Source organism: Caretta caretta, chromosome 11, assembly GCF_965140235.1.
Source record: "Caretta caretta isolate rCarCar2 chromosome 11, rCarCar1.hap1, whole genome shotgun sequence".
In the NCBI taxonomy this organism is placed as follows: Eukaryota; Metazoa; Chordata; order Testudines; family Cheloniidae; genus Caretta; species Caretta caretta.
The window spans coordinates 1,840,290-1,852,850 of record NC_134216.1 but is presented as its reverse complement, the minus strand read 5'-3'; the positions used below and the strand labels follow the sequence as shown (position 1 = coordinate 1,852,850).

The 12,561-nt window shown below is 50.3% G+C and overlaps 1 protein-coding gene and 1 non-coding gene across 5 annotated transcripts in view; one reads left to right on the top strand and one right to left on the bottom strand.

Annotated features, from left to right (window-relative positions):
- CFAP65 (cilia and flagella associated protein 65) overlaps nucleotides 1-12,561 on the bottom strand; it is a 51,225-nt gene that overhangs the window by 6,416 nt on the left and 32,248 nt on the right. For all 4 annotated transcript variants that reach the window (XM_048868653.2, XM_075117688.1, XM_075117689.1 and 1 more), the window contains 7 exons: nucleotides 7,947-8,057; nucleotides 7,160-7,351; nucleotides 6,059-6,217; nucleotides 2,651-2,794; nucleotides 2,076-2,192; nucleotides 1,333-1,470; nucleotides 741-806 (listed from right to left, as the gene is read on the bottom strand). In XM_048868653.2, coding sequence (XP_048724610.2) covers nucleotides 741-806; nucleotides 1,333-1,470; nucleotides 2,076-2,192; nucleotides 2,651-2,794; nucleotides 6,059-6,217; nucleotides 7,160-7,351; nucleotides 7,947-8,057 — 927 coding nt within the window. The remainder of the gene's footprint in view (nucleotides 1-740; nucleotides 807-1,332; nucleotides 1,471-2,075; nucleotides 2,193-2,650; nucleotides 2,795-6,058; nucleotides 6,218-7,159; nucleotides 7,352-7,946; nucleotides 8,058-12,561) is intronic.
- LOC125645241 (U5 spliceosomal RNA) lies at nucleotides 8,797-8,911 on the top strand. The gene has a single exon (XR_007359255.1). It is a non-coding gene; the product is annotated as a U5 spliceosomal RNA (small nuclear RNA).

Below are 12,561 nucleotides of genomic sequence, written 5' to 3'. Positions count from 1 at the left end.
TGACAAGGGAGAATTAGTAACATTTCTGTCAAGGACGCCCAAGTAGGCAGAGATCTCCCTACACATTTCACACAGGGAAGGTGGGTCATTGCCAGCAGGTTCCAATCAGCCTGCAGCTTCCACCTAAACTGCTCATCCCTTCTCAGTCATCTCCCTTCCCCAGCCAACCGCCCTTCCATTCCAGTCTGATGTATGGTGAATGCCCCCAGCTCCCCAGCCCCACCCTCAGCCCAGGAAACTCCCCAGGCTGGCTCTGGCAGGTCGAGAGACTCACCATGCTAGATGCACAGAGCCATCTTCAGTCTCAGTCTGTCCTACAGTCCCTGCTCTTGGAACTCCCTGGGTCCTGAGACCCTCTCTAAGGTCACACCCTTCATCTCACAGCCCTTTAGTACAGCCCCCCACAGAGCCACCCCAAGACACTGCCGATGAACCGCATGACAGGCAGAACCCTCTGTCCACGGTGCCAAAACTTTCACTCAGCAGCATCTTATCTCCAGCCATCAATGTACGTTTGCTTCTAATTTAACCCACCTCTTCTGTAAAGCTAGCAGCCAACAGTCACAGCCAAACAGCCTAATTCTTCTATGTACGAACATCTCCTCCCAGCGTGGCAGTCTAGCCTTTCAAGCAAGCGTTTTACTGGCTCTGTGCACCCTGTCAAGCCAACCTCCTTGCCCCACATTCCCCAGGATCTCACTGCTGGGCTCGGTCTACTTCCGGGAATGGAGCCATCTTACCTTGCACTGTCTGGTCACAGCGGGCGACTTAGTGAGTTTTTCTTCTGCAGAGGAGTCTGATGAGCTCTAAACAGAGGAAAGGAAATGAGAACCAGGTTCTGTTTTACCCGCTCCCAACCGCAACAGAGCAATCTCACTTCCCAGTTAGTCAGTTTCCAGAGCCTCCAGTTCTGCTCTTCACCAGGCTCTGATCAGATATTCCCTTCCAAATGTCAGATGATCTTTAGTAAATTCAGAGTTTGCTGGATGAGGATCATTTTGATTTCCTTACAAAGCTACCACACATGCCAGCCCTTCTCAAGTGTTACACATGCAGCAGAAGGGACTGAGGTATTCTTGTGGGTAAAACAAAAGACAAGGAGCCAAGATCATCTTGGGTTTTAGTAGCCATGGAGCAACTGACCACAGGAAGCTTGGGAAAGTCACATGACCCCCTTGCCTGTCATCGGCCCAGAGGGGTTTATTTTTAGAGAAGGCTCCTCACTGAAACCCAGATGCTCCTCTGCAGCTGAGAAGCTGGAAAAACAAATTACACACAAAGAAGCATCTTGTGCCCTTGGGGAGCTGAGAATTCCCAGGAACTGTTCCTTACTCTGGCATGCTGCTTTAGATTGCTCTCGGCCCCCAGGTCCTGCTCGGTGATGGTGAATTCCACAGTTTGCCGTTCCTTCTCAGCCTCCCATTCCTGGAGCACCTTCTCGTACTTAGCCAGTGGCTGTTGCATGACAACCTAGGAAACTAACCCGAGATTAGAAGGAACAAGGCCAGCAGAAAGGCGTAGAGAGCTGCCCATGCCACATTCTTCCTGCAACAGCATAAGGCCATGGACAGTGTATGGTTCATGCTCTCTGGCTCATAATACATGATCGTCAATAGTCATGAGAACCAGCATTCAAACCCGCGGTCCTTTTCCCTTGCCGTGCCTTCCAGGACCTTGGAGGATATGCCCTGAGTCCTGCAGAGAGGTTGACCGATCTCATATCAAGAGAACTCAAGAGAGTATTAGCAGCATGGGTGTATCACACATTCTGCTCCTAGCAGTACAAGAAGCAAGTGCCCCAATTCAGTGACTGCCCCAGCTCAGTACATTACTCATTACACAAGCATTTCTCACAGTTAACCTTAGTGTGACGAGCCACAGCCACACCTCCATCAGGAGTGGGGATCGAACCCCAAATGCCTAGTGCTAAACACCAACCCCAAATGCCTCCAGCCCATGAGCTAAAGAAGAACTCTGTTGTCAGCAGTAGGCTGTTAGTTGCTGGGGGCAGCCCTAGAGGGAGACATGACAGCATCACTGAGCCGATGAAAGAGGCAGGTACCCCCACGTCTCACCTCACACACCAGATCCACGTTGTAGAAGCATGGGTTCCCAGATGCTTGCAGCGTGATGATGCAGTGGGTACCGTCCCCGGGCTGCACGACCCCCATCTCTGGTACAATCTGTAGTGTCTAAGACACAGTGTGGACTCATTACAGTGACCTCTGTCCGGTATGTCTCTCCTCACTGGCTGGGTAACACAGGCCTCGGGAATTTTCCCAGGCTGCCCTCCACATGAAATCACTAGACCTGGGAGGGATCCCGGAGCTACCACAGGTTTCACTGGTGTGGAAGGGTTATGGGGACCCAGGCTGCCGAACAGGAGGCGTGATGCACTACTGCTGATTCTGCGCAGCTAGAATCCACTCAAGTCCAGTCTCCAGACCTCCCATTCCCTATCTTCCTCTGAGCTCTGCTGCTTTGCCCAAATCCCCAGTCAGCTCCTTCAGGTTTCTAAGTACCCTTCTTCCCCCATGTGCTAATGTACATGCCACCTCCATCAGACTGCCTGCTCTCCCCTTGTTCTGATGCAATCAGAGAGCAGGGCCCTTTCACGGCCCAGCGTGGCAGAGCTGAAAGCAGAACTTACCTCACTGGCGCTAGAAGTGCCGACGTGCCAGGCAAAGATGACTGCCTCGCTCTCAGAGGCATTGTTGAGAAAGACGAGCCGGCTGGACTTGCTGTAGACTGGGATGTTTCCAAGGCAAATCCTGTGCTGGGATAAGAAGGCTGTCTGGAAAAGAGAAACCAGGCAGGAACTTCAGCCAGAGAAGATGGGTGCATGTTCCAGAGAGACGAGCACAGCTCTACCCTGTATCTGTCTGATGTCCAGCAATCGATGGGTCACGTTTGGCTAGCACCAGATACACTAGTCATTTATATAATGCTGGACATACTGTTCCAACAAGACAATTACTGCCTGGTTCTAGGGCCATTCCTGTCCTCCAAGGTGGGGTTCGCAAACCAGGGCACTGCCCTGCCCAGGTTACAAAAGCTGTCTCTTTTCGGCAAGGTGGCAACCCTTTCCAGCAGCAGGAGGTTCCAGGCCGTGCAGTGTAACGACACGGAGGATGTCATGCTGCAGCTGGGTTAGGCAAGAGACATCCCTGGAGCACAAGAGCTGCAGCTAAGCCAGAGTCTCCAATCAGAGCAGCTGCTCTTTTGGCAAGTTCTGAAGACCCCCCACTAGTAATAGCGGGCAAACCCTGGGGTCCTGACTTGGACAAAATCCCCACTGACCGGACTGCGAGTTCCAGGTAAGTACTCCGTAACTCAGCCTGGTGCAAGGTGCTGCAAACACTAATTAATTACACTGAAGAGTTAGAGAAGTTTAACAAGCTTCGGATTACAAATTTCAGAACCCCCTAGGGACACTGATATGCATGGCATTCTAGAGCACGTTGTAAATTGTCCTGTTGGCTTTCCACAAGAGTGCGATCTTCCTTACAAAAAAAAAAAAAAAGAAAAGGAGGACTTGTGGCACCTTAGAGACTAACAACTTTATTAGAGCATAAGCTTTCATGAGCTACAGCTCACTTCATCGGATGCATTCAGTGGAAAATACAGTGGGGAGATTTTATATACACAGAGAACATGAAACAATGGGTGTTACCACACACACTGTAACGAGAGTGATCAGGAAAGGTGAGCTATTACCCGCGGAAGTGCGGAGGGTGGGGGGGGGATGGAACCTTTTGTAGTGATAATCAAGGTGGGCCATTTCCAGCACTTTACAAGAACAGTAGGAGGGGAAATAAACAAGGGGCAATAGTTTTACTTTGTGTAATGACACATCCACTCCCAGTCTCTATTCAAGCCTAAGTTAATTGTATCCAGTTTGCAAATTAATTCCAATTCAGCAGTCTCTCGTTGGAGTCTGTTTTTGAAGTTTTTTTGTTGAAGATCTCTATCAAGCATTCTTACAACTACAATACCCACCTGCTGAAGTGAAGAAACAGACTGACAGAGCCAGAAGAGTACCCAGAAGTTACCTACGACAGGACAGGCCCAACAAAGAAAATAACAGAATGCCACTAGCCGTCACCTTCAGCCCCCAACTAAAATCTCTCCAGTGCATCATCAAGGATCTACAACCTATCCTGAAGGACGACCCATCACTCTCAGAGATCTTGGGAGACAGGCCAGTCTTTGCTTACAGACAGCCCCCCAACCTGAAGCAAATACTTCCAGCAACCACACACCACACAACAGAACCACTAACCCAGGAACCTATCCTTGCAACAAAGCCCGTTGACAACTGTGTCCACATATCTATTCAGGGGACACCATCACAGGGCCTAATCACATCAGCCACACTATCAGAGGCTCGTTCACCTGCACATCCACCAATGTGATATATGCCATCATGTGCCAGCAATGCCCCTCTGCCATGTACACTGGCCAAACCAAACAGTCTCTACGTAAAAGAATAACTGGACACAGATCAGATGTCAAGAATTATAATATTCAAAAACCAGTCGGAGAACACTTCAATCTCTTTGGTCACTCGATTACAGACCTAAAAGTGGCAATTCTTCAACAAAAAAACTTCAAAAACAGACTCCAATGAGAGACTGCTGAATTGGAATTAATTTGCAAACTGGATACAATTAACGTAGGCTTGAATAGAGACTGTGAGCGGATGTGTCATTACACAAAGTAAAACTATTGCCCCTTGTTTATTTCCCCTCCTACTGTTCTTGTAAAGTGCTGGAAATGGCCCATCTTGATTGGTTTCAGAGTAGCAGCCGTGTTAGTCTGTATTCGCAAAAAGAAAAGGAGGACTTGTGGCACCTTAGAGACTAACCAATTTATTTGAGCATAAGCTTTCATGAGCTACAGCTCACTTCATCGGATGCATTCCTTTCCATCTTGATTATCACTACAAAAGGTTCCTCCCCCGCCCCCCACTCTCCTGCTAGTAATATCTCACCTTTCTTGGTCACTCTTGTTACAGTCTGTATGGTAACACCCATTGTTTCATGTTCTCTGTGTCTATAAAATCTCCCCACTATATTTTCCACTGTATGCATCCGATGAAGTTAGCTGTAGCTCACGAAAGCTTATGCTCAAATAAATCTGTTAGTCTCTAAGGTGCCACAAGTCCTCCTTTTCTTTTTACGGATACAGACTAACACGGCGGCTACTCTGAAACCTGTCATCTTCCTTACAGGAAGTCTGCTCCGCTCTTACTAAGACCTTGTCTACATTACAGGTTATATCAGTCTAACTTTCACACCCCTGTGTGATGTAAATAATCCACCCCCTGAGCAATGTGACCTAAATGCCGGTGTAGACAGAGCTCTCTCAGCAAAAGAGCTTCTCCTGCTGACAGAGCTGTTGCCTCTTGCCGAAGCAGCATTAATAAGCCAACCGGAGAGCTCTCTCCCGCCAGCTTAGAGCATCTCCACCGTAAGTGATCACATTGAATCCTCTCAACTTGTGTTACACCACTGGATCCGGGCTCTGGCAGGCCAGCTCTCAGCTGGGCCAGGCAGCCCGCAACCAAGTCTCACGACACTTTTCACTGTGAACAAGTTGTTAGTTGCCTGTTTAATTAGCAACCCTGCTGTCTGTGTCTGGATCAAGTGATGCCTAGTGTACTGCTGTTAGCACATGGGTGTGCGAGCCTGGCCCAGGAACGAAAGGAGCATAGCTTTCTTTTAATGAATAAATGACCATGGAAAAGCTGCCGTACTCACTAAAGGTGACCGTTAGCTAGCTTTAATCTTTAATAATGTGATGGTCACATGACAACACCCCAACAACCATCTTGATTCTGGTTCCAGTGGAGATGGAATTGCGAGTAAATCGTCTTTCGGGACAACAGCTACCATGGGCAGGAATCTGGCTTTTCCAATATCAGGCCAAGGCGCTCCCCATGCAATCAGAGCCTCTAGAAAAGAGGCCACCCACCAATTTCAGACCTTTTCATGCACTTCTGGAATGACTGCCCTTGCCATGCTGTGGCTATGGTAACATCACACCTGGTGCTTACCTGCCCGGGCACTGTTAGTTTTGAAGAACCTGGAGTCACTGAAGGAGACAAGACTTGGTCGAACTGGGCAGTCTGTCCCATAATATTTGGATCGTAGCCTATTCCCTGGAAGGTGATCAGAGCCGAATCTCCCTCCAAGATGTGGATGGGAACATCCACCTGCCACAGAAAGGGCAACCGGGATAAATTCAGGGCTGCATTTTGAGGGACCCCCTTACAAAGCAATGTCTATGCTAATGAAGCTGGACTACAGCCTCCTCGTTTGGAATAAGTGACCTGTGCAGTGGGATTCTTAGAGACACTGACTAGCCAAGTCCCCCCGAGACCCACTAAGTGCAGGGACACTAGCTGCCTGCTGGGAATGTGGGTTACGTAACAGCACTGTACAACAGATACCTCTTTGGAGTAACTACCTTTGAAAGACTTCCCAGTCTGATCCTATAGCCAGTTATGGATGTGTTGCAACTTCAAGAGCCTGATTCTCCTTTGCACCAAGGCCCCTTTAAACCACGCAGACCCAAAGTCTCTAGTATTTAGGCTCTCTCTGTTCTCATCCTGATTCCTCGCCCCCCAGTTTCATGGTGGCATTACAGGGGGCTCCCTGTCTGGCCACGGGGCCAGTGACACTAGATCCCTGCAAGCACAAGGTGCAGAGAAAGCTAAGGTTCTGGCGAGGTAGAGCAGAGACCCCTGGCCAGGGGCACAAGGAGGAGGACAAGACCCCAGCTGTGGGGCACACCACCCATTGTTGAATGGCTCCTGCCAGGGGATGGCCCTGCACTCCCAGCAGCAAGTGCGTGAGCAGGGTCATGGCAACAGGGCTGCAGAGGGCAGCTGAGGAGTATCAGACCCAGGAGTGACACCGGGCCCCTGCAGGTGCTAAGTCCAGCAGGGGCTGTGCTTGCCCACTGTAACCAACAGATTTTTTTTTGACAGTGTCAGCGTGCCAGGTGAAATCAATGTTTCGCGAGGACAAATGATTTAAATCCTACCAAGCCAATTTCTGATGTGAACAGAGAGGGCTGCAGGATCTTGGCCTCTTCAGCCGCCCCAGGGAAAGCACTTTACACGATCACTCGTTTATACTGAGGAGCATCTTACCGAGTATGTTCTGGCTTCCAGTGGTGAGAAGACCCACTCAATGTGGCTTGTCATGCCGGGAGGGATCTCCCCCCTGGGATTCAAACAGACAAACACGGGGTGCTGGAAATTCTCCTCCTGGATTTTCATCACAGAGTCCAGCTGAACCTCATAAGCCACAGCCATGGAGCCCCCGTTGTACAGCTCATAGATCTGCAGGTAACAGAAGTTCACTGTACCACGCTGAAGTTAAACTAGTTAGCAACAGCCCTCAGGCCTGAGATGAGGATTAATGAAGTTCATAAGTCAGGGCATTTAATAGAACAGAGGTTCAGATGGAGGAGACCCCATAACGCCAGAATTTATAACAAAGGGTCTGGTAGGTGACCATACAAAGCCAACATCTATCACCACATCTACATACACTCTTTCTGCTACAGCTCCTCCCACACACTGCCCACCGAACGCAGTTTTACTCAGGTCCAGTGGCAGCAGGCTGCAGGAATCAACAATATTTGCTAGCATCTTATGGGACAATCAGTCCAGTCAGATCTTTGGAGATGGGAACCAGAGTTCAGAGATGGTGACCTCCCGCCCGCCTCCCCAGTGCAGAACAGGCCCTAACGCCCATCTCCAGGGCTTGGGCTAGTTCCAGTCTCAAACCACCATGTGATGGGGCCTCACTACTTCCCTTGAGAGGCTATTCCACAGCCTAACAAGTGCCATTGCTTCCTTCCCTCCCCAGCACAGGCCGGCATTCTAGCTATTTTGCTCTGCCTGCTGGTAGCTAAGAGTCATGGCCGCTCACCTGTTTGGGCGGGCTGGAGCTGCCGATGGCGATGGGGGTGAACAGATGCTTAGTGGAGGTAAAATGAACGTACCGCTGCTCCCGTTCCACCGTCACGCCAATGAAATTCAACTACAGTGCAGGCCAGGGAAAAGAACCAGTAATTCTCTCCAGGAAGAAAGCATCATGCTATCACAGTTACAGAACTAAATCAGTAATAACAGGAGAGGCAGATAGGAGCTAAGAGGCATAAGCAAGGAAGGTAAATATTACTGACCTGTACAGTCTTCCTCTCGGAAGGTTTGAATTGCACCAATCCCCACCCCCGCCCCATAGGTGCACACTCCCAGCCCGACAGCTGTGAGACAGAGCTTTGGCGCTTTATCCCCTGTACCAGGAGATGGTACCAGCCTTATCAGGGAAGAGCTGTAAGTGATTCCCTTCCTCCAATTCTCAGTCACAGGCCCTCACGCTCGGACAGTGACCCATTCCAGGGAGCTCTCTAACGCGGGGGAGCCTAGAAGCTGCCACAGGAACCAACAAGCATAAATGTGAAGTGGCAAACCAGTGGAGTTATCAACAGTGTCCCCTCTGCAATGCAGCAGAAAGGAACCTCAGAGGCTGGATGTCCTCCCCTCACCAACTCTATGAAGCCCCTGAGAAGTCAGACCTCGAGCCACATGGGGCAGGGAACTGCAGGCTATAATTTCCCGTTGGAGTGCATCAGAGAAACCCAGAGCTGTTTGATCTAGAGCGTGACTGCAGCGTTGAGGTGGAGACTGCCGAGGAAGCCCCAGATACAGCTGTTGGACAGGGAGTAGGCAGGGTTCACAAGAAGCTTGGAGGCCTCAGAACTCCACAGCGAAATGGTGGAGCCAATTTCTCTTCCAATCGTATAAATCTTTCGCCTTTTACTAAAGATTTCCGTGGACAGGAACATTTATGAGTTTCTACCCAATTTTTTTGTGAAACTTTTTTAAGAGCCCAGGTGGGAGAGCTACTAAAGCAAGGGGGAGACAGGAGCTGCGATGACCCACAGAATTCCTGGGTTCTCAGAAACCCACGGGAGATGCTGATGTAGTTCTGTAGTTAAACAAGAGCCGAGTAGACAAGAGGCTGGTGGTGCCTCTAAAGTACCTCCTCACCCTGATCAGGAAGCTGAGCCTGACACAAGAAGAGAACAGGCACTAACGGATTCCCAAGGCACGATATCAGTATTTATCATCTCAGAGCACCGTACAAATACTTAGCGCCCCAAGGATCAGGGCTCCATTGTGCCAGGCTCTGCACAAATACAAGGGAAGACAGTTCCTGCTCCAGACAATTCACAATCGAGACAGACAAGCAAGAGTGCCTGGGCATGAGATAGTCCCCAAACCCGGCACTCCGATGAGAGTGGGAGATTCCATTTCCTGAGCTTGACTCAGGGAGCCAGGCCTGCTGGCTTTATCCAGCGGGCCCTGCTTTCACAGGACTCTGATCCCCAAGGTGAAACACCTGTTCCCCTGGACACAGGGGATGTTACCTACAGGCGGTTGTCTCCATACAACTGACAATCAAAGTAGCAGGATGGAACTTAGAGAAAGAGATCAAAAGGCTCAGGCTTGCTGAGATCAATACTTTCAATCCTGGCTGAGACCAATACTGATGGACTCTGTAGGCACTGGAAGTCTGCCCGTGATGATCACTGTCTGTCTAAGCATGCAGAGCCCAGAGACGGACACCCACGCAGGGAGCAGGGTTGCTCAGAGAATGCCAGCTCCAGGTAACTATATGCAATGACCAGTTAATAAGCTTTTGAAAGCTTGAAGCATTTAGGGGTCCATCCTGTGGATTCCACATGCCAGTGGGGATCCCCCAAAGATCTTGCCCTTCAGTGGAAGTGATCAAGCCCCCGCTCTAATCTGCGCTCTGGGAACCAGGCTCTATGGCTCAGACTCTCTCAGCATCTACAGCCTGCAGTCGGCTTCCTTTCAAAGCCGCTGATGGCAGCAAATTCTGTCCAGCCCACTTTCCTACTCCACCGCTGTGCTCTGACAGTGAAGTCAGAGCTGCAGTGCCTTGGATAATGGAGACTGGCCAAGCAAAGGGTTTCCCATGCCAAAAGCTACCACCTCTCTGGAAGAGTGGGGCATGCAGGTTCCCAGAGCTGGGAATTTGCTCCTGCAAAAAGTTTCCTGCAGGAAATCAATGTGGTTTCCTTCAACACCCCCACAAACCTAGAGTCACCTCAAAGCCAGAACAAGTCACTTTCGACCATTAGCCTGCACCCCAGTGGGAGGGGAGGGAGTGAAGGCCCCATAAGAGACCAGACTCCAGATGGAAAAGGTCACTTATGAAGAAAGGCAGTGCCAGGGGAGGGAGAGAGAGGTGGGAACAGATCCATCATCTTGATCCTTTCTGGGCTGGCTTGCTAGTGATCAGCACCAAGCTGTGCTTAGGGCTCAAAGATGGACAAAGAAAATCCATGCCTTGGGTTGGCCCACATGCCCCTAACATAGAATCATAGAATAACAGGGTTGGAAGGGACCTCAGGAGGTCATCTAGTCCAACCCCCTGCTCAAAAGCAGGACCAATCCCCAACATCATCATACAGACCCCGGCCTGCAGGCAGTCTGCTCTCCAGTCTGGAAACACACAGACGGCAACGACCCTCACCCCAGAGCTGCTTACTGATGCCATCTGAGATATCCCAGGTCCAGCTCTTGGGACAAACACTAAAGCAGCTGTTTCCCTTGAGGCTACGATGGATTCTCCAAATGGCTCCAAGCCTCAATGAATTCCCAGGCATGTCTCTGTTCCCCTTCTTTCCTATGAGTGCAGGCAAAGAGCAATCTTCTGCACCATTCCTGCTCCTCTTGAGGGGGAGGAGCCATATTAGCAGGAGTGTGGTAAGCAATACACAAGAAGTAATTGTTCCGCTCTACTCCATGCTGATTAGGCCTCAGCTGGAGTATTTTGTTCAGTTCTGGGTGCCACATTCAGGATAGATGGGAAAAATTGGAGAAAGTCCAGAGAAGAGCAACAAAAATGATTAACGGTCTAAAAAACACGACCTATGAGGGAAGATTGAAAAAATTGGGTTTGTTTAGTCTGGAGAAGAGAAGACTGAGAGGGGACATGAGAACAGTTTCAAGTACATAACAGGCTATTACAAGGAGCAGGGTCAAAAATTGTTCTCCTTAACCTCTGAACAGGGGTCAGCAACGTGTCCATGGTAAAAATTTTGAGGTCTGTGGTAATTTTGAAAGAAACGTTGAACGACTGATTGACATAACCCCCCCACAGTGTCTGTCACTAAATACGGTAATTTGTCAAGTGTCCATTGCGCAACATGGTGGTGCATAGGACAAGCAGCAATGGGCTTCAATTGCAGCAAGGGAGGTTTAGGTCGGGACATTAGGAAAAACATCCTGTCAGGGTGGTGAAGCATGGGAATAAATTGCCCAGGGAGGATGTGGAATCTCCATCACTGGAGATTGTTAAGAGCAGGTTAGACACACCCCTGTCAGGGACGGTCTAGAGATAATACTTAGTCCTGCCATGAGTGCAGGGGACTGGACTAGACGACCTCTCAAGGTCCCTTCCAGTCCTACGATTCTATGGTTCTATATCATGCTTCAGCTCCTGTCTAGCATCCTCCATGTGCCATGGGCGGGGGGGGGGAGGGGGCATGCAGAAGGGTTTCCTCAATACCTCTCCCTTTTCCCCTTCTCTCTCTCCCCACAATATATCAGTGCAGGAGAGGGAAAGTGTGGGGGACGGGCAGCTCCTTTCTGATGCAGCATATCAGCACCCTTGACACACGGGTGCACCGTAGCCTGTGAGTGCACGGGAGGGTGGTGTTCCCTTCAGTGCACAGATGCTGCATCTGCCCCTCCACTGGTCCAGGACTCCCTGAGCACGGGGGCCAGCGCAGCTCTCTGTGTAGTGGCTGCGGCCGCTCCTACAGCACTGAGCTCTCTCCAAGACTCCTTCAGCATCGTTCCATTCTCACTCTCCTCTGCACCTTGGTCTGGGGCAGGGTGGTGGCCACTGGTCTTAAGCCACTAGAGTCTCTACCGGGCAAGTCAGGGCCATGTGCCCCACTGTCCTCTGGAGCTCTAGGCCTAATCCCTTCCTGGCTGGCTGGCAGAAAGCTGTCGGCCCCTCTCTGGAGTGTGCCAAGCCGGCATCACACAGGGAGCCCATCCAAGGGCTTCAGGGGAAGGTACAGTTAAGCCACTGTTTGAACAACTTGTTCAACGGGCTGGATTTCCAGCTGACGATAGCCCTGAAAGAAAGGAACGGAAAATAAAACACAATGTGAACACAAAGCTCTCCGAGGAAACTTCAGAGACAGACAGGAAGGCTCACAGAGGTCTGAGCCGTGCCCAGCAGAGCACAAGGTGACTTTGGCTCTAACTGAGAAAGAGAAATTAGTTCCAATCCCAAGGAAACCCTCAGGGAAAAAGGCAAAACAGGAGCAGCTCTTAGCTGTTTTAGTGATCTGCAAGGCAGGGAGAACAAGTGGCAGCTCCTCACTCATGGTTGCGGAGAAAAGAACTGACAGATGAAGGCACGTGGGCTGCTGTCCCCACCTTTGTACAGGCAGGACAAAATGTACCACCTGTTGGCACCTTCTGAGCTGCCTTCA